At 41.2% G+C, this 22,438-nt stretch overlaps 1 protein-coding gene and 1 long non-coding RNA gene across 6 annotated transcripts in view; both read right to left on the bottom strand.

The window, feature by feature from the left end:
• The window catches only part of MACO1 (macoilin 1), a 30,993-nt gene that overhangs the window by 8,049 nt on the left and 506 nt on the right, over nt 1–22,438 (bottom strand). Inside the window, exons 2-6 of the mRNA XM_054223615.1 lie at nt 13,619–13,760; nt 12,747–12,873; nt 10,420–10,543; nt 8,019–8,197; nt 7,045–7,543 (exon numbers count right to left, since the gene is read on the bottom strand). Of these exons, the coding sequence (XP_054079590.1) occupies nt 7,045–7,543; nt 8,019–8,197; nt 10,420–10,543; nt 12,747–12,873; nt 13,619–13,760 (1,071 nt within the window). The remainder of the gene's footprint in view (nt 1–7,044; nt 7,544–8,018; nt 8,198–10,419; nt 10,544–12,746; nt 12,874–13,618; nt 13,761–22,438) is intronic.
• LOC128918861 (uncharacterized) lies at nt 15,441–22,406 on the bottom strand. Of its 5 annotated transcripts, none has more exons than XR_008469743.1 (3): nt 21,070–22,406; nt 19,975–20,135; nt 15,441–19,347 (listed from the first exon to the last, which is right to left on the bottom strand). It is a non-coding gene; the product is annotated as an uncharacterized LOC128918861 (long non-coding RNA). The 5 variants fall into 5 exon arrangements; XR_008469742.1 differs by having other exon boundaries at nt 19,992–20,135; XR_008469741.1 differs by having other exon boundaries at nt 15,441–20,135.

Here is a 22,438-nt window from a genome sequence, read left to right as displayed (position 1 = left end):
AAATAGGCGAAAAAAACGACTGGCAGGACAACGTAAAGGAATGCATATAAATCACACACACTTTACATTGACAAATAGCTGTAAATAATTTCAACATACTATTATAACACTACAATAAAGTGATAACTGAAAATAAGACAGCTGTGAATAGCCTTGTCCCTATAACTGACACTATGCCAAACTCACTCAAATATGATATACCAAGATTTATTTCAGGAAAAGCAGCACTGATCAGGTAAAGCCCGAATAAATTAGAGGTGCTTGCACAGGACAAGCTGAATTCGTATTTTTGGCAACAGAACATTGACATTAGTTCAAACTTCTTAAGCCATCTGGTTCCCGGCATTCCTGCCAATGCCAAGGAGGGCTCTGTACCTGCAGTGCTCAGGGGGCTGCTCCAGGCTGTGCTGTAAAGGAAGATGAAACCTGCCTGATCCGTAGAGTGCGCACAAACGTGACCAGAAAGGAGGTTTGCTTTCCAAACCAGGAGAAAATATATGAGGCTGCAGCCACAGCCTTCCTTTTTTACTTATCATAGGTAGAAGTGTCCAACCAGAGCTGCGTACGTTCAATTTGTGAGAACGGGGATCCGAAGTGTTGCACGCCCATGATCCATCACTCAAACCCTGCCTGAGCACAGAGCCGAAGCCTCACGGACATTCTTTCCGCCTTAAATTTCCAAGCACGCCCCAAGCGTCAAATATTCATCCTGTCACTCTGGAGGACCACAGGGGATTTCGGGTAACCTTTATGGGAAAAAGAGACCGACCTGCCACACACTATGACTTTCACTCTAGATCACAAAGAAGTCAGGATTAAACTCAACAAGAATTGATCAAACTCGGGGGGCTTCCCTTGTTTATGAAAATTCAGTAGCCACACCGCTAAAACACATCCAGGCAGAGCACGTATCGATAGAATATTACTGCTATGAGCAGTTGGCCTACGACCTTTAATTCACTAAATGCTGCGGAGAGGAGTTTCTTTTTCTTAGAAAGTGCTGGCAGGTGTAAAGTGGGAACTATATACCTCGTGCATTAAAACACAAATACTCTCCCATTCACTAGCCACCACAAATGAGCTCACAGTAGGCTCAGGAGTGAGAGCGCGGCAACTTAACTGGTTTGACTTCCTCAAATCAAAGGATTCCAGTGCTTCTGTACATCTGAATTTTTCAGACCATGTTGGAGGATTTTTAGTACAAAGGGGTCATCCTGTGAACACTCCAAGCACCGAAGAATTGCTAACAACTATGTAGGCTTTGTTAGTTTGAAGGCCATGTGAAAACATTGTAGCGATGTTAGAAATGCCGAGACAAATAAGATATGAGAAGCGTGCTGAATTCAGCATGCGAAATGTAGAACTTGCGTGGACAGATGCTTTAAGCCAATTATAATATGTTGCTTACCGCATGCACAGCTCGTGCAACCAATCAGCAAATTGTCGGCGCGTGATGCGGAATCAGAACGTCTATAATAACTGAGCTATCTGTGCAATAAACTGGCATTAACCTGATCACATTGGTCGTTGTGTTATTGTCCGAGCCTTCCGCGTCGACAAGACCACCCTGCAGTTAAGAGCTTTTATTCTGTCGTGAAACAATCACTCCTATCAGTACAGGTGACCTAACTTGAACAGTCGAAAGGCAGAATAACGTATGTAAAACGTGATCAATCTACATACAGCGAGTGATGGACTATTGCAGTGCAATTCCAAAGGGGCAGAAGAGAATTAATACAGAGAACGCTAATCTCTTTCAAGTCAATGGCAGATAAAACAACTGGAAACTTAGCTGTCAATGGACTTGTTGAGAAGTAAGTTTTGCAGTAAGATTTTACCAGATTTTAATTATTCCTTTTCATGATGCTGTAGTTTTGCTACAGCTTTAAATATCAGAGCAGACGTTTTCTGCATTTATATTATAAATAAATGTTCCTTACTACCTAAAATGAGTTAGGAAGCTAATAATCCATCATAATGCAAGGACCAAATGTTTCCTATATGGCTGCTCTCCCAGACCTGCTACAATTAGCCAGAGATACAGCTTCATTAAAAAAAAAAAAAAAAAAGATAAAGAAGAGACATGAAGTTAGCTTTTCCTCAAAACCACGTGTCCGCCTTGCATTCTCTGCTGTGTAACCATGTTCTTATCCATCTTATAAAGTCCAGTCAAACATTTTTAGCCTGTGGAACAGCAAGTCACAGCACTTCTCTGTATATGTAGAGAGAGGTCATCCATCATTTTCGCAGAAATACAAGGAGATGAAACCCACCCTTTCCATTGCCCCCTTCTGAAATGAAAGCACATCATCAAGGTAAACCACTTCGATGCCATAAAAGAAAAGCTTCGGTGCTACGAGCACAAACCAGCGCGTGGAGTTTTCCCTCCTCCCCTTCGTAATAGTCTGCACTACTGTTACAATGATAAATGACCCAATAAAACAGCACTTCTTTTTTTATTATTATTCTTTCTACCATTTCATTTTCTGCTTAAGTCTCTTATTTTCAGGCTTATTGGAAAAAGTTATTTACCAAGGGGGGTGGTGAAGAAAACTTGAGTTCCAGGAGATACTTTTCTCTATTGCTGCACAAACTACAAGTCATTTGGACACACAACTATTTTCAAAATGAGGGTTTAGTTGCAGTTTATTACATTGTGCTGTTTATACAACCAAGGCCAATGTCTTACAGTTTGTCATTACTATAAATGCAGATACACCCGTTTTATTTTCTCAGCCCTACCACATATTCCTGGCCTCACTGATGAAGAGAATTAATCAGTAATCACCTCCAAGACTGCATATTTTTCCAAATGCTTCAGGGAAGCTTGATGGATCAACTTAAAGACAACTCAATTCAGCTTAATCCTCCTAAGTATTGATAACTGGCAAATAACATGCTCCCGTTGCTTAGTTTAGCCGGCTAATGCAGTTCCATAATCACCTGGCGATCGCACACAAATTAAACACAATTTATATAAAACTTAAAGACCCAGGAGGCACCCAGATGCTTTTCTAAGAAACCCATTTTCCCCTTTGTTCTGTTCTGACCCAATCTCTTGGCATAAGCATCCCCCGCAGTCAACCTGCTTCAAAGAAGTAGCCAGTGCGATCCCGCAGCATTGAAGTTCTCCCGCTGCAACTAAGGTGCTGTTACCGGCAGCTCCTCAGAGCATTTTTCATTACCAAGAAGACAGTAATCCACAGAGAGAACGCAGAGTTACTTATTTTTCTCCTAACACAGAGCTGATCTAAGGAGCTGGCATTTCAAAAAGGTTATTCTGTCTCTGAGCAGCCCAAGCACTCTGTTGACAGTGGCTTGAAAATGGTCTGCTAGAAGGATCGTCTCCCAGCTTTCTAGTTTACATTCCCAAGTCTTTTGCTTTTCTATTCTGTATTTTCCTTCGCTCCCATCATTTTGCATGAAACACTGACCATCTCCCCCACTGCAGCTGACAGCAGAAAGCCTTCTGCCATTTCAGGCAGGGGGGACAAGGAGGAAGCAGCAATCGCTCTTAGGGTGTCAATGGTGCCAGAGAAGATGTGCAATAATTAGCACCGAATGGTCAGAAATTTACATTAAAACCTTCAAGTCTGTCTCTGCAGGTAACGTCAAATTTTAGGAAAGCAAAATAAGATGTGGCAGACCAGACCTTGCTTCACAAATATTTTTCTTAGTCCAATTGCCAGAAGATGTCATCATTATCTCCGAGAATAATTAGTACATAAGACAGCTTGTTTCAACACCTCATGTGCCAAAGGCAAGACCTCTACGGATACAAACAGTTTTGCCAACTGCACTGCCAGTTTTTTGTGTGTGTGTAGGGTTTTTCGGGGTTTTATTTGGGGTTTTTTTGTTTGGTTGGTTTTTTTTTTTTTTTTTTCTTTTTTTAAACAATGGTGCAAATAGCTAGAGTCAGGACATGATTATTCCAATGTAATAAGCAATACAAAAAACCAACCCCAAACTCCTGCAGCAATTACTGCTTGGACTCGTTCAACACATCGAGCCCCTAAAACGTGAACAAAACCTGCTGCACCTCAGAAGTGACAGTGACACCGAAACGACACGTCAACTTGCTCCGTACCTACTGACGAACGGTATTATGTGCAAAGGGAACACCAGCATTTTCCTTCCACGGGATACCAAACGTAGCCCTCCGTTGGCCCAATTACCATAACGCTGGGAAACGAGCAGCTCAGATCACAGCGATTCAATTATTAAGTGCTTGACAAATAAACAGATTTCAGCATCAGAAACAGATCTTCATCTCAATAGTTGGAACAAAAAAAAAAAGCTAAGACAGAGATTACTTCCGAGGCTGACCAGCAGGGACAGAGCCTCTTCAATCCCTCTGCTCTACCTGTCAAGATGACGATAACGTAACGCAATATCCACTGAAATACCCAGAGATGGGGACCAGTAACTTCCTCTCCAGAAAACTGAATGCACGTGCACTCACCATTTACCCGACAGAACAAAAAGAAAAGCTTACTGTTTCAAATAAGAGTAATATGGTATATATAAAAATATAAACTTAATTAGCAGCACCCTTTCAGATATAAATGTCACACCAAATATTTAAGAGAAAAAGTTAATCTGCAAGACTGTCTTGTTCTCAAAAAAATCTCAATCTTCACTGTCTCGAATAACCCCTGTTAATCCCCAGTCCCTAGCAGTCATAAGGCATACTTTACATTTAATACTGGTTAGTCAGCTCAAGGAAATCATTTGTGAACACGAAAGGAAAGCAGCTTGGCTTTGACATCCTGCTGGGAGTCTGCCGGACAAGGGGTTATAAAAAGCATCTTTATTTGGAAGCTGAGCAGATCTGATCTGAAAGTCGGACACAAACGCAGGACTTCACACAGCCCTTTTCAGGGTACAGCACTGACGCAGACTCAAAGTTTAATAACAGGAATGAGTAATACTACTGGAAGTGGAAAAGATGAACAAGTGCCTTACACCCCAGGGATAGGATAATTGACAAGTTAAAACAAAAATAAACATGAATTTTTAAATTTAAGTGCATTCCATCCCATCCAATTTGTCAGGTACGTTTACGCTTCCATTGTTGTAGGAGTTACATACTCAATGTGAAGAGAAACAAGATTCTATGAATGATTTCAGTCATCTCGGTTTGTAAGAAACTGTAAGCAGCGACACATGGGACGTTGGTGTTTTAAGTGCTCCTGGCTCGCCTGCACCGGGAAATGAGTGCACAATAAGCAGCTCCCTGAATTTGTAGCACAACAGCCACATCACGCCCACGCACCACAGAGAAACACTTGACAAACAAAAGACTGAAGTAGCTTAATTCACTTTCAGGGCAGAGTACAGCTCCGTTGCACAAAGGCACTCTCAGAGCACAGTAATCGTTACCCCGTCCCTACCCGGTCAATCAGAGGAGCTCGAGTTCTGTAAGGGCACAGTCTCGTTTATTGTATACTCAATTCTGCATTAGAAAACCCGCTTTGGACAATTACAAGGACCACCTGGTCTAGGCTCACATCACAGCATATGAAGATGTCAATGTGTAATTTAAAACTTAAAACATATGAGGTTTAAATCTCGTTCCTTGTCATAGCTACAGGGGACAAAATCCTTAGTCTGCCAGGCCATTCTACAAAGCCCTTCCCTTCTCTTTTCCCAGGACTTATAAATCACATTCTTAACAGCAGCAAAGCTGAACTGACCTGTTCTCTTCTTCAGTGAGTAAAGAAGCCACATAAAGAGTAGAGAGATGCCCATCTGAAACCGGCAACATACAAATACTGCAGCCCTACATATGTTTATTCAGATGCAGCTTTGCTGAAGACAGAGTCATCTGCATCCCATTAATCTTGGCTGAATTTGATCCACAGGTTAGATTGATTACCTGGTTTCTTATTTGCTTCATGCAAGTTCTCTACAGACATTAGGTATCAATTAGTCTGGATATTTAATTGTCAGAGGCAGGCCAATCAGTGGCAGAGTGATTATTGGAGGAGAAAATACTATTTGCATTGAAGTAATTGTATTCACATAGCACAAATCCGCAGGGACAGACCGGAGCGAAAAGTCCAATTATCAAAAGGTACCTGCAGAGAAAGCGAACCTGAGCTGCCAATTAAGTTAGTCAACGAGGATTTGTTGGCCAAAGAGTGTTCAGCACGTGAGACAACGGAAGAGGAGAGACATAAGCCAGGAAGGACAGGAAAGTGCATAATTGTGCAACAATTTTTTTCTAAATGTATCTCTATCCCTATTTTGAACAACTATTTTTCTTACAAGTACTTGTTTTGGTAACGTAGGACAACACCGTATGTCTCGGGACTTACATGCTGTAAGTCCTTAGCTGCATTTCATAAATGCACCTTTATTTAAACTTCAGACAAGCATGTATAAAGATGCGGCTTTTTCAATCTTTATAGTTTACAAGGCAGCTAAATTAAACCCCTGTGATCTGCACTTAAGCCATTAAGGCAGCAGGTATGCAAGCAGGAATCTGAACTCATCACTTCAAGGGGTTACGTAGTAGCTGGTACTTTGCATCTACACTTGTTAATTGAAGAGTAAAACAAAAGCTAAACATTTCAGGGGGGGAAAAAAACAAGCCAAACCAAAAAATTAAAGACAAAACAGCTGCTGAGGCACCATCAAACCTCACCGAATTCCCTGGAGATGTAAAGGTCACCCCGTGGAAGATTTGTCAAGAACACAGCCACTGAGGTTTGTAATAATGATTCTCCACATTTCCCTCATGCTTTCTATCAAATGATCGTCAAAGCTACTTATTGTGCCTCACAACACCCCTGTGAGGTAGGGAAGTATCGGATTCTGAGTAGGAAGGAAGAAGTTTGCTCAGGGCTGCATAGCACGCCAGAGGCAAAAGCCAGGAAGAGAACCCAAAAGGCACAGCTCCTGGTTATCTCATTCCGTTATCAGACAATTCTGTCTTCCTTATGGCATCGTTACATTTTCCTAAGAAAAAAAATAGATCTGATGGACTGGAACGAAGGGACAATAAGACAGGCCGTTACACAATGCTCAGATCAAACTTACCTTACCAGTGCATCTGGTTTGCTTAGCTGGTTATTAGGAATACAATTTTCCATTAAGTCCTTATGTGTGCTCGGGCTCTTGCTAGCACACTTCTGTTTTTTCTCATTTTTAGTAGATGAGGAAGGGATGCTCCCGTTAGTTGCACTGTGACTGCGAGGCGAGGAGTTCACAACTCCGCTGACATTTTTGTAATTTTTGGACGAGGCAGTGCATGAGTCCTCTTTTAAGAGGTTTTCTGTACTTCCTACAAGATCATTATTTAATCTTTTACTATTGATATGGTTTTCCATATATTCAATTTCTTGTATTTTAGAGTCTACAGGTTGCAAAATGTTGTTATTTATTCCAAGGTTGTGTTTCTTAGCATCCTTGTCCTTTTCTTTCCCTTTTTCTCTATATTCTAGCTCTGGCAACGTTGCAGTTATTTTTTTATTGGCTGGGATGCCTCCATTGTGTTGCAAAAGTATTGAGGAATCCATATCAGATAATCCTTTGGCTGCTGCAATACCAAAATAAAAAAAAAATACTTAGTTCATTAAATCAATCAATACTGTGACATGCAAAGAAAAATCATTAACTACACATCAATCATTTCTGCAGAAAACAATCGCTGTTAGAGTCTATCTAGAAAAGCAAATCAGAAATCACGTGATATTTTAAGACTTTTTCTCATTACAGGCAGGAAACGGTAACCAAGGGATTTAATAATAAATACTAGCGCTTCATAGAGCGCTCGCTGACTAGATTGATGCAGTTGCTAATAAAGAACTAAACAGAGAGGACATAATTCATTTCTACTGTCATACTAACCACCGCCAAAATGATTTTAATTCTGGCTCCTCTGGTTCTAAGTTCACAATACTTTCATCAAAACAACATGGTCTGAAGAAGCTCTTCCTTAGCAGGTTTTTTTGGTTTTTCTTTTTTTAAATAGCAGATAATTGCAAACACATTAAGTAATAAGTAGAACTTGCCTTCCTCCGCCTCCCTCTCTTGTCTTTGTAGCATCTGCTGCTCTGGGGGCAGAGCCTGCTGGAGGAGCTGCATGTAGAATTCATTCTCTTTCTGCACTTCTTTTTGTTTTCTTAAACGCATTTTGTAGCTGACGTAACTTTTAAAGCCAAAACCCAAAGTCACAACAGGGTAGCCAATACTAAGGAGAAAAAACAAAAAGCAACATTATTATCCAAAACGTAACCATAACAGCAAACTAATAACTTGTAATCAATTATGTAGCTGTGAATACATCTGGATTACAACTTTTCAGAGAAAGTTACATATAAATCATTTTTTGCTGTACTACAATAAAGCTACAGTTCAAAAACGTAGGCACTTCTTTATCAAGATAAAATTACAGTTCATTACAGACAGCAATTAACTGAAGCATAGATTAAAGGATTACGACAATGCAATTGCACTACGCACAGCAAAGACGGCTTTTAGACAAGCCCCAGACTAGGAATTATGCATCTTTTAAGGAGATAACAGCCAAATGCAGCAGAATTTCCCAAGTTTTGCTCCTAAAGGGCCATGTCATACGCATACAAGACATTGAGCTGGGAGATGTGCTCACAACAGCCAGAACAGTGAAAGGAGAAACTGATCCTCAGCCCCATCCTTTTGTACTCAGCAATTAAGCGCAGATCTCTTTTCCACCTCTCTAAAGCGGAGACAAAAGAATGGTTCTCCAAAATGCCGCCTCTGCAACAGGCCCTGCGGTACCGTCACTGCAGCTCGGGCTGAGAAACAAGAGCTGGAGAAGCTGCTGGAACGTACGGCGTTGGGGGGCGTCCTGCGCTGCTGGGGGCGGCCAAGGCTGTCAGCCAAGCGCCGTCACCCACTCCTGGTCCCGCCAGAACCGACCCCGGAGGTAAAGCCTCAATAGCCACCCGTCTCTGATGAGGACGGCCACAATTAAGACATCTTTTGGGGGCAACAAACAGCCTTTGGAAATTCCTTGTTTAAGAGACTGACCTCGAAGCGAAAAACATCTAATCTCTACACTTTGTTCTTCCCCTTATCTTACTGAGAGATAAAATATGAAGAATTTCACTTCCAGCCAGACTCTGCAGTTCCATTTGTTGATGGGGGCAACAGACACGTAACAGAACTTTGGAATTATTTTTTTTGCCTATCAGCTTCATCACGCAGAATTTAAGGATTCTTATTAGCTTGTGACAACTGCACCAATACAGAATGCTAACAAATCATGCTAGTGTATTGATTAACAAGGATACCCGATCAATGAGCAAACAGCCCTGTATAAAAATAAATATATCTTTGACAAATATTTTAACAAAGCACAGTGAAGTTACATTTTAGACACTGAAGGTGTCCTAGATCAGGGGGAAAACTCAGATGCAGACGACTATTAACCATTAAAATCTTCTCATTCTTTCCTCACTGTGCAAATTGCATTTCTAAGTAAGCTGCCAGCATGCAAGAATCATTTGCATATGCATCTGACATTATCTCTGCCAATGCTTCTTTTGTAATACTGTGTAAAGCCAGCTGTAGCTACAGTTCTAAAACTCTGATGACAAGCCGAAATGTTTGCATCCAATTCAGCAGCAGAAAGACCTTGCTTCACAGCTCCTAAAGTGCTTTTGTAACGTATTATAGAATTTAATTAGTGTTTAAGGGATTTATTGCTCAATGTAGACAATATAAATTAAAATGACAGATGTCTAATTTATTGGAGACGGTATCACAGGGAGCTGGACCAAATGACTCCAGGAAAAACAGGACACATTTTAAACGTAGCCTGATCAATGCGTACTACACTAAAAACTTGCGGAATAAAAGTGCATTTCTTCCAGATACGGACACTCTGCACTTAAGTCTTTTGCCTAAAGTCACTCTTATCACTTCCAAAGAAGTAGCGTAATAAGTAGTGTTTTGTTTTTATTTTCCGTCACAATTTTCAACCTGAAGCTTATTCACGTCCTCTGGTGAATTATGAAACCAGACGCTCATGAGAACCCTTCCCGTTGGAGGGGAAAGAGAAAAGTGCTTTGTTACAGAAGAACATTTCTGCAATGGGATAAATAAGTTATCAGTGAAACTATTTTTTTTTTGCTACTTTCACCATCTATTCTTTATGTAAACATGGAATTTGTAACTGGCGACAAGACCTTTCAAGAAATGCTAGGAATATCCACGCTACAAATTCCCTACTGCTCACAAGAAATGGTACCTTCAGAAAGGCTGCATGTGATTAATGTTCAGCACACGCGTCTCGTGGAATATTTAATGACAGATGAGCAAGGGTAGAACTGAACAGCCAAACCCTGAACTGAAATAAAAAGCTCCGAATAATAATTTTCACGATGAAATAAAGGTTAATAAGAAAAGGAGAAAGAAAACCCCACTTACCAGTGTGCTGCAAACGGACGACAAAGGTCTACGTGGAAGTTTTTTAAATCTTTAAATCTAATGGCTGCTTCAATATAAACAAAAAGTATCCACAGTGATACTGTTGGTAAGCACACCCCCCTCTCTGTTGGGAGAAGAAAAAGAGAGAGGTAATACATTACAAGCAGCAAATATTTTAAAGTTATTTTTAAAACATTCCAAAAGTCAAGGGAAACGTTCTGACAGGCTTATAGGGAATTTTTAAAAGGGATTTTTCAGAATGAAGCATCCAGGATGTCTTTATTTTAAACCAGCTCTAAACTTTTGCCTCCTTATCTTGCTTTATTACTTCTATAAGGCACCAGTGAAAAGTAACAGATGCACAGCTAATGAAATAGCTTGGCACAAACCCCTATGCAGAGAAGGAACACAAATGGAAGAAACTGCAGAAGATGAGGTAATGTTACAGCTTATGATCTTTGAGTCAGAAGCGGGAAGCTTGGACTCCTTTTTCACTCCAAGTTAGGGATATCTCAGTAGCAGCAGTGAGCAAACCAGCTGAGAAGAGAGGAGTGAGTAAGCCCAGGGCTGGTTACTCCATATACAGTAACGCAGACAACAGGCTGCGACTCAAACCTCTGCGTCGGGAGAGCATTTAGGACACTCTATTGATTTCTCTCGCCAGCACTACTGGGGAGAATGTAAAACAGTAGCCAAGCAAAACTAAGGTCTTAATGCTCTTGGCCAACGGAAACCACTCCTGCTGCATGCAATACAGCCACTGCGAATTTCCACAAATCAATTCCCGTTACATGCCACAAGCTTCATAAAAATAACGTTCTTGATCACATAGTGACATCAACACATCGTGTGCTCATTTGGAAACAGATCTTAAATTCAGAACTAAAAAGAGCATCACTCTAGGGCCCGATGTTATTTACTGCGCTCCCTCCTTTGGTTTCTCTCGAATGGCTGCACTCTGCAAAAATGAGAAACCTGTAACAGAAACTGTCAGCTTAAAGGGGTTCAACACTTCAGCTAGGTAGACACACCACCTAAAAAGATCATAACTTCCTAAAAAAAAAGAAAAAAAAAAAAGCAAGTTGCCATCACCTGAGATAAGCATTTAAAAAGGAGAATCCCTAAGGTTGCACTGAATTAAATTAATTTGTCAGGGTAGGTTAAAGGTTGGACTTGATGATCTTAAAGGTCCCCTCCAACCTCAGCAATTCTATGATTCTATGAATTAAATTATTAAACAAGCTCAATAGCTACAGTTAAAACCAGCCCATCAGGTTTTTCCTTTAGGGTTTCTAAACGTCAACTCCGAGAACAACTTCAGATAACACTTTAACACCTTAATACAGTCCTAAAAATAACCGCAGATTTTTTACATATTTTAAATTGGGCAGCAACTGGTTCACAGTATCTTCCATTAGCTCCCACATTGTCATTATTACAAATGACTAACTTGTCAGAAAGATGACTGCTTTCACCAATAAGCTGAGAAATGATCCCTGCTATCCTGCAAATTCTTGTGATCTGACGGCAAATCTAACGTGAAATATTACAAAAGCCCCAAATCGCAAGGACTTGGGTCGGGAAAAGTTATCTCTAAAAAAACAAAACAAAATAAAAATCAAGTTTTAGTCCTTTTTTATTTTTTTTTGATTGAGGGAAAGACATACGCGTAACTCATGTCAAGTATCAGCGCTCATGCAAACTAACCAGCCTCCCCCCAATCCAGCGGCTGCCAAAAACCCCAGAACCCAAAGATTTATGAAGAAAACCCCCAAACAACTAAGGATAAAAAAAGGGGGGATGTTGGCAGGGAGAAGATTTCTCCATATGTGTCTCAAACTGCTGGGGCAGCCACTGGCATTACCTGCCTTTTTGCTCAGAAACTGAATTCAGTTGACACAAAGATTTGACAAATACGAATTTAAACTGGGATAACATGCAAAATTAGCAGCCTGCCAATAGAGGAGTAGGAAGAACGCAACACTGTTCCACAAACTTTTCCTAGGTGCTCTGTATTTCTTGAATTGTTGCAGAAATGTTTTAAGGTCAGGAAAACATTATTTTTTTTTATACTGCCGTGAAATTCCTGTTTATACACCTTCAGTTCCATTGGTCAAGCTTTACTGATTACTAAAAGATGCACCCAGACACGTATCAAATGCAAATCAGCAGACTAATGAAAGCAAAAAGAACGTTTTTCAACTATAACAAAACCACATTAAAACAAACGCGGTAACAAACAGAAGAGGGTTTTCTGCATGCTACTAAACGCTGTTAAGATATATATTCAAATCAGTAAGTTGTAAATAAAAAAAATAGTGACCTACCTGTGTGCCAGACATACTGTACCCAAACATACGTGCTGGCAGCAAAAAACAGCCATTGTATTGGTATGAAGAGCAGACATATTATATTTGACGTGAACGCTACACACACAAAAAATACTGAAAAGGCCTAAAAGAAAGGAGGGGTGAGGGGAAAGAAGAGTGTTTTGGTTTAATCCAGCAAATATTACCAGTTTTATTTATAAACGATGACACCACAATGATTTCAACATAGAAACACCAGCGTTGGTTATAAACAGGGCAAAGAAATGGAGCAGTCCAGCCAATGAAAGAAGAAACTTAGCCAATTAAGAGAGAACGGGTGCAACTTGAGGATTTGTGCCCATCCGCTCTTCCAACAAGGCTCCACACGGCGGTATTTATTCCTTATTATTTTGTTTGAAGACTTTCATTTACATTGTTGATAGAGAATTATCATTACTATATTCTCCTTTTGGAAAACAACCAAACAACCAGCAGCGTCATTTACTCTCTGAAAGAGTCATGAATAGCTGAACAGGCAAGGGCTTCTGTTTTATTTTAAGGAAAACCCTGCTATATAGGGATCTAAACCAATTCACTGGTCTCAGGAATTCAAACAATATTTTCCTGTGGTGAAAATCTGATAAATATATATTTCACTTTCACTCGCCACAGATAAAATAGGCAGTCAGAGAGGAGAGACTTGAGGCCAGGCCAACTAGTCACTTGAAAATTCCTCCTCTTGTGAAAATGATCTTTAAGGTCACTTCCAACCTGAACCATTCTGTGATTCTATGATCATCAGTGCCATTAAGTTAGTTGTATAACATGCACTACGCCCTGAAACATTGCAGAATTTGCCTACAGGGACAGTAATTTTGCATTACACTTACCAAACCCTGGTATCTGAAGGAATCGTAAACGCTCCTGATGAAGAGCCAGAACGGCCACAGATACTCAAATCTGAACTCCAGGACAAAATCTGCCAACAGTACCAGGGCCCACACTACCAGGAACTTCAGATACAGAAAAGTACTGTAAGAAAAAAAAAAAAAAGGTAATTTCAGGTCAGTATTTCCAATAGAGAGACTTTGGTTTTTTTAAATGAAAAGTTCAGGAATAAAAGCTAGAGACAACTCTACTACAGGTCAGCAAACTTTATCCAAAATAATTTTATCATTACATTAATCAGGCCTGGTCTAATAAAGTTAATTATATTGAACTGCATTTGTTTTTACAGTAGCAAATAAACAGAAGGCTCGCTGCTCTTACAAGACATTCTGCGACAATCTCCCTTTAGCTTTGCAGCGTATTTTTACAAAGTGAAGTCGTGCCGACAGGTACACTGTCGCTGCTGCAGCGCTTCGCTTCTGGTTTGTACTCTTCTACGTACAGCTCAGAAATCTCCGTGTTCCCTCTCCTCAACAGACTGCAGATGTTCACTCATTTTCCACATTTAACACAAACTGCAACACCAATAAATCGAGATCTATTTTAAGCCTATAACTATAGCAATTAGGAAGACTGGTTTGATACTGAGTTGTCAGAGTTATATTTGAAAACATCCACATTAAAGTAAATGCATCCTTTTTAAAAAGAAAACAAAAAACCACCACCACAACAGGAAAACGGAGGCACGTGAGACCAGACAGTCTAACTCCTATTTTTTTTCTTTTATGATTTCAAAGCCACATTCCCTAATTCTTAGTCCTGCATTTTGAAGCACTGATGATTCTTCTTGGCTACGGAGCTCAAAAATATTTTGAGATGATACCCAACTAACACAGGAGCACTCGAGGGATCAGCCCGATCCATCGTGCTAAAAAGGAGGAAGCAAAAACCCTTTTCCCCCCAAACCCAGCGACCGACTACATCCCGCCAGTTCCCCCCAAATGCCACTACCTTGTTGCACTGTACTGGGTTATAAGAAAGGTGGGGTTATAAAAATATATTTTTATTTTTTAAATCAAGGGCAGGTTTTTTTCCTTTTAGTAACTTATTTTTCCTCCTCTCTGATACTGCCAACAAAACCGGTAGAACTTTGCCCTGGAATGTTTACTGATAAGTTGCCAAGAGTTTGCATGCCCAGTGCCAGGTAGGGTCAAGTTTCTGCACTGTTCATGGACGTGCGGCTTTTTTAGGAAGTTGTTCAGAGCTTCAGAGAAGACATAAAATAGAAAACGTCTATGAGAAGCGTTAGGTACCAGCAGAGGCTTAGAAGCAACTCCACTGCTCATCCGATTACCATTCACGTTACCTGTACCACAAGGGTCAGCTTACGAACCACGCAATTGGGAAAACACTTTGATTTTCTGTGAATCAAAAATTAATCGCCTGTGCCTAAAAGTGACCCTTCTCAGCTGCCCTGGCCCTACAGCTTCCCCCCAATAGAAGAGTTTTTGCTTCACTTTCTCACTTACTGTATCTCTCCCCTACAAGTCCAACGCCAAGGTTTTCACTGTGACTAGACGCCCTGGAAGGAACTGCTGCAGTGGAATTGCTTAACTAAATCCTCTCGAATGTACTCACACGAGTACGTGCTTTAAATCAGCACAAGCTAAAGAAAAACTTCATAAAAAACACATTTTTGAAGTCTGAGACAAATAAGCAACTATTCCTACACTTAACGCACCTTGGCTTCCTCCCGCCCACTTTTGAAGTTATTCTGTACCTGAAGTTTAACATAATGTGACTGAAACAAAAAAAGCAAATAAAGAGGCTACAGGAAGCACTTTAATTAAATACAAACAAAATAAATCACACACACACTTGGAAAAGTTAAGGTACTGCTTTTTTCAGTTTTTACAGAACCATCTCCAGCCACCAAGTCAAAAATTACTGCTGAAGAACGAAATAACAGTGCAAGTATTAAAAAAAGAACCCAAAACAACCCACACTAAAATCCACCAAAAAACCTTAAATGGTCACATTTGCCCTGGTAGATTATGCTCTTGTTCTCTGTTTATTTAAAGTTTAAATCTTCAACTGAAAACTGTAAAAAAGCAGCTGCGTTCAGCAAATACTTGGACATAAAAGGTGAGAACCATTTGGGTCCAGCCGCCACTGTTCGCTTTGACTGTGCTGCTCAATTGTCACGTGCAGCTCTTGAGATTTGAGAAAATACATAAAAGGCATCACAGCCAGGCAATCATTATTCTGTCTGTTTAGCTGGAAAAGCAGTTGTGTTGTGTAGGCACTTTTTCCTGGGTTAAAGTTATGGCTATTGTTTATTTTTCCGCCACTGAAATCCATAGACTCCACTTTTCCCAGCAAATTAGGGTTGTCAGAACTAACGCTTTTCAACTGTTAAGTGCCACTCTAAGTTAAGGCATTTGCTGAATAAGACGTCTGTAATACAGCCATTAAAGTGATTTCCAATATTAAATTCATATCAATCCGAAGGCCATGGTGACATTTACCACCCTTTAAAGCGGAATTGTAACAATACAACATTTGTAATAACGTTTTCCCAACAACATTAAAGAGCCTACTTCTCAGTAATCTGAAGGACTCAAAAGAATTTAATAAGAAAAAGACACAAGAAAGTTATTTCCTTTTATAAAAGACTTCACGCACTTACGTTGGCCTTAGCAACAGAGTTCACTTGTGTAATATATTCTATGTATGTGTCGCTGCATGAGCCCACATGCATACGTGAACTTACAGAAAACATTTTAAAGGTACTACGGTACTATACCCCATCAACTGGTGGGTTGGGTTTTTTCGTTTTGGTTTTTTTTGGGGTGGGAGGGGGCTTGGGGTTGTTTTTTTTTCCATCAGGACCCTCTGCTCCCCCTCAGTTAAAGCATGCAGGCTGCAGAGTCAGAGACTGCAGCCCATAACTAAACACTCCACCCCAGCTTTAAAAATCAAAATAGGTATCAGCCTATAGACATCAGGTCCTCCTCGAAACGGGCCGGTTTTTACAAACTGTGCTGGGCTTCCACGCTGCCACAGCTGGGTTCCAACCAGCGCGGGTGTCTGCAGCACACTGCAGTCTGCAGGTGGCAAAGAGTCTTTGTAGGAGGAAGAAAGGAACACAAATCTCATTTTCCCTTCTTCCACAAAGGTATACCGCACACAGAGATCTGCTGTTCTGGCCAGCACATGGTTCATCAGTTAATTTATAAGTGCTTACTGAACAGATGCCTATTCAGTGAACACTTAAATTGGTGATAGATGAAAAATGTCCAGCAAAAATTAAACCCCGAAGAAAAACAGGCTAACGGAGCTCTCACTTTAATAGGCAAATCACTCTTCTCCTGTTTTGTTTTTTCACACGACAGACTGCTCAAATATGATCACATGAATTAAATGACTAACGAAATTCAGCAATAGCCCTCCTCCTTTTCTCTGCTTTGTACTAGTCACTTTTACTTCATTCCTTGCTCTCCAATCCCTCGATTCCTTCCAGACACCGTTCTTCCCTCCGGCACGGTTCTGTTGTTACCCAGTCTCTGTCCCCTCCACCACGCTCTTCCTCCGGCCGGGCTCCCTCGGCATCCAGCACCAGCCGTTGGGTGCCCATTAAACTCCGACAGTCATTGATCTTTCTGGGCACATCCACACGTTTCCCCCACCCTGATCGCTGCTGCGTCAGTAGCCTCACTGAGAGATAATATTCACCAGGCAGAAGTGCTTTCTAACCTCTGTAGCCCTTGTATTAGAAAGGCTGAAATACATTCCACAATGCCAATTATAATTCCGAGTCTGTTCTCAAACAGGGGAAGACTGATGCAGATAAATACCTAAAATCGGGGTTATCCAATTTTCTGACACATGTCAAAGAAAATCTGACTTCAGGGATCTGACAGAGGTTTAAGGAGGACGGGGCTTTCCCTATAAAACTAGCATATGGTGTCTAATCCTGTAGGGTAACACAAGAGGAGGGGGAAGGATGGACACATTCATGAGGAAGGCAGGGAACCGAGAGGGAAGGAGCCGTGATTACAGCGCTGTGAATTCTGTGAAAGGTCAATTGATTGCTAATGTATACTAACCATAAAGATTTATTCATAACCCAACAGTTGCTGTGCTCCCTCTTTGAATTTTCAAACAAATTATTTTCCTCCTTATTCTCCCCCCCGCCCAAGTGCCAGATGCCATTTCCTTTTTTCTTTTTCTTCCCCCTCTTGTTCTTTGTTCTCTTTTTACTACCCCACAGAAAGATATTGTGCATGCTGTAAGGTAAAAACATTTTTAAAAAAATCACTAAAAAAAAAAAACCACAATCATGCACCCCAAATCTAAACTGGTAGCAAATTAAGCCCCTGCTCCATCCCACTATTATCAGCAAGTCCCAAAGGCTGGGAAGTGGATCTCAGCAGAATTGATGGCATGTTTGATTCTGCAGCCTGACTCACACAAGACAATGAGGGGAAGGCATCTTGAGGCTGGCAGGGCACCAAAAGCAGGGGGAGGCTTTAGAAAGGTGCAGTTAATCACACGTGTGAAATTACCAGTCACCAACCACCACCTGAAGGTTACCCGTCCAATGTCAGACAGGACACTGGGGATGCTGACTGAATATCACTGGAAATTTTCAAATAAAAAAAGCCTTATATATGTAAACACACAAACAAATATATATATATATGTAAGAGTATTACTAGTGGACAAAAAAAGTAGTACAGAATGAGCAGAGCAAGTATGCAGGAGAGAAAACAGGACTGCTGGGATGTGGCATGCGTATTGGAAACTATTACGTGAAATACTTGCCAACTACATTTTTGAAAAGGAAGAGAAATGTAAAGAATGCCAGGAAGCCTCCCTGACTACTTATTCACTGTCTTGATATGGCATAGAATATACCCAGTCTATGGAATATGTAAGTGAACTATGGAAATGTAAGTAAAGGAAGACAAAATAGAAAACTCTCACAGTAATTCTGGAAGCAAGTGTAACAGCCTGCTGAACCCCAGGCGTATAATCAGCAATCAGTATTGTAGTACTGAAACAAGAGACGCTGTTAGCCCACGGTGGTAACTCAGCTGAAAACGCCCCAGTCTAGAACACATAAAATAAAGCTAGAGGAACTGCAGTGTGCAGAGAATGGAAGTCACTGGCAGAGGGAAGCAATATTACATGTACCATTGGGGTTGACACAGTAGAACACATTTAAATGTAAGCTAAATTAGATTTGAGACCTGAATTTAAGTTAAAGTCATAAAAGGTAGCACTGCTGGTTTGTTACAGACCTCCAGGGCAGGTTGAGAAGAAAATGTTTTTCCCTGTATAGGGAGCTTATAAAAAAAGTGCCAGAGTAAATCAGTAGGAAGAATCATCATGGATTGGGAAAAAAAAAAAAAGAAAAGGCCTAAAAAAAGGCTGCATTCCTGGAGTTAGTAATGAACTGGTTTTCCTTGCAGTTTATTTGGCTGTCAGCAGAGTCAAAAATCAAGTCCTTGGAAACAAGCCATATCAGAAGTTTGGTGGCACAGAGAACCACAGGAGTATCCGAGCAAAGGGATCAGGGTATCAAGGAATGCTGCCCAGTACGAGATGCCCGGGGCACCGACGGCCTTTGTGCCATCAGCGGGTACCTCAGGAACCACCACTGGGAGATTACAGGCACAGACACATCCTCCCAGGCACTCAACTTGGCTGCCAGCCCAGGTACTGCCTGTGATAAAGGACAATATATATATGGCTAAAAAAACCCTCCTAATACAAAAGGAGCATACAGTATTTAAGGACTACTGTCAGGGAATCCACCACTTGCAGCAGAAGTCAGCTGATGTGGAAGTTAAGCCAATAACATCTGGAATTCATCTCGAAACGTAACCAGCTACAAAACTGGCAGCAAGTGCCAATATGACTCAGTAGAGCCAAAACAAGCAGTATCAGCAATAAAGCTGAAGGGTTTTAAATACATCAAGGATGAGGACTGGGAAGACTTAGAAACAAGCAGTAACAAGTAAACTTTAATTGCTTAACTGATGACAAGCTGCAATGAATACTTTAATTAACAATTAGCGTTTTAATGCATGCACAGTGTCAAAGGTGTAAGATGTTAATCACTCAAGTATTGTAAAACAATGGCAACGGGTAGCTTAAAAAGTGAAAAGGCAGTTTTGAACACACACTGTGGAAATAACAAGAGATCTCATGATTCCTATAATTAGTTTGTTGGTTTTGGAGATCTGTTGAAAGCACAGTTGTGTTTTAACTGTAATAATGTTATTTCCACAGATACTGTAATACTTCTAAATAGCACAAGTCTTTATCATAACACTAGATTGGGATTCACCAGGTTTTCCAGCGTACAGGTTGCAATATTCCCTTTAAGCTGCGATACTGCACCACCAGCATCCAAGCTTCAGTGGCAGAACACGGGAGCAAAGGCGCTAATGGCAGCACTGGTACCCAGCCTGCAGGGCCTCAGAGCTGCAGATGGGGAGTAAAACTAGACTGAAAGGGGCAAAAAAAAAAAAAAAAAAAAAAAAGGGGGGGGGGGTAAAAACAGCAGAAAGCAGAAGGAAGGAAAACCAGCAGAATGAAAAAAGCAGTTTAAAGAAGAGCAGGGAGGGCAGCTGTTGAAAATTCGGTGGGGAAAGGTTAGGGGGGCAGGGGAAGAATCATCAGGAATAACTTTGAAAGCGTTTATGAAGGGCTGAGACCAAACAGTCAATTTAATTTAGGTACGGAATGTTGGGGAAAGTATTTTAAAAAACTACAGCTGTAAAATTTCAATTAAGAAGTGTTGTGAAGCCTTAGATAAACTTGTTAAAAAGAATACTGCAGAAGTTGGCAAAAAAAATTAACATTCAGGGAGACAGAATATTCATATTTTTCAATGCAACCCAGGATTTTACATTTCTAACTCTGGTCTGTGACTAGAAATTATTTTTCTATCACTTCTTATAATCTGCTTCAGATTTACACATGTAGAGAACCCTGCCACCAGGGTTTTACTGCAGGACAAGTCTTTCATTGCTTCACTTGCTCCAAAACTCTTGAGCTTTGCAGCTCCCAACTATGCTGATGAGTGTCTATTGGTGACAGCTGTGCCCAGCTCGGTATTGAGTGATTGGAGAGGGAACAAGGGTGGGAAGATTGATCTTAATTTAAAAAGCAAACAAAAATCCTACAAGAGTTAAGCATCTCAATCAACCTAGCTGCTTTGCTTGTAACACTGTGATGCTACCTACTGATAATTGTACTTACTGGGTTTGTGGAAGCTGATGGTGACAATTAAGATAAGCTGAGTAAACAACTACAGCAATCACAAGAATTTAGAAATCTATAGATAGATGAGAAACTTCCTTCTCATATAAAAAAGAAAAAAGGAGAGCAAAAAAAAAAAAAACCAAAACCAAAAGAGCCACAATCCATGTAGAAGTACCTCTCTCAGGTTCGATTTCCAGAGGCAAGCCTTCACACTAGTTTCTCTTTTCTTTCTGTGGGATAATACTTTGAAGTCACTGACTACTTCTGTTTATCGAAATGCCACATGAAAGAAAGGCCAAAAATCCTATTTCTGAACTAAAGCATTCCAGCAGAAGTTAGTACAAGAAGCCAGACGTCTCTATTAGCTGTACACACAACTACCACAGCTCTACATGCTGGACACACTCATCATCAGGTGTTCTCCTCATCTCTTTATGGTTTTCCCTCCTCCTCTGACCCCACTCTTCCAGCCAGTCACCTCAAAGGGAATGGAGAGCATATGATTTTGAATGACTTTTGAAAACTAAGTAATTATATAAGGAATTGCTTACATTTGAATCATTTTCCTAAGACTAGTCATCTTAAATATTAACTTCTAAGCAATGGATGCTTTTTCTTTAACACTCCAAGCATCGTTTTCTCAAAACCTGGGAGTCTAGAGCAACAAGATGCCCTCTACTTTTCAGCAGAGATTCACTACGACTGGGATAAGCAGCACATTTTCTCACTGTCAGAGCTCACTAGCAACTGTTTGCCTTATGCAAAGCTAACATCTGCATTGTCTAAGTTTGCTCAAGTTTCCAGCCGCTGCATATATAAACCTCAACTGAGCTAGAAACAGAAATGGGACATCATGCTTACTGTAACTTTCAAAAGCCAGCTTTTACAGCTTCTAATAAAACAAACTCCTATTTATTCAGAAATAGATAATTATTGTATTTCAGACAAAGCTTGGCATACTTAGATACTCAGGAAGGCAGACCTCTAAAATACTCTTTAAAATACGCTCAGAACAAGCAGATGCTTAGGAATCTATGTTTTGGTGTGTAACACCTGGAAAGCGTGCTTTTGTTCCCAGACACCAGTGAGGTACATCCCGCACCTAAGATCGTGGCTCTCACTTCACTACGGTTTCCTTTCTCATTTCGCAGGTCAGAGAGGAGCCGGACACCCACTGTGTTCCCACCAGGAGGCCATCCGTCCCTGCTCCAGGTGCGACCCACACGACTCCTCGCTCGCATCGCCCTCCGCTGCACCCGTGGCTCTCCTCTGCTGCCACCGCAGAGCCCTCGGCACAGCCGCCTTCCCCACCACGTGAAAACCGGGCTGCGGAGAGGCAGCCCCTGCCCTCGTCGATCCCTACAGCCTTAGCACCTCTGGGAAAAGGGGGGGACCTCCGGGAAAGGGGGAGCCAAGGCGGCGAGGCCTCCCCCCGCCGCTTCCTCCCGGCAGCGCCGACAGGACCTTGGCCAGCAGCTCCCCCCGCGCTCTCCCCCGGACCCGGGGCCCGGCAGCGCCCGGCGGAGGGGTCGGTGCGGCCTAGC

This window comes from Rissa tridactyla, chromosome 18 (assembly GCF_028500815.1).
Source record: "Rissa tridactyla isolate bRisTri1 chromosome 18, bRisTri1.patW.cur.20221130, whole genome shotgun sequence".
Taxonomy (NCBI): Eukaryota; Metazoa; Chordata; class Aves; order Charadriiformes; family Laridae; genus Rissa; species Rissa tridactyla.
The sequence above is the reverse complement of the archived record's forward strand: the minus strand, read 5'-3'. Positions and strand labels throughout refer to the sequence as shown.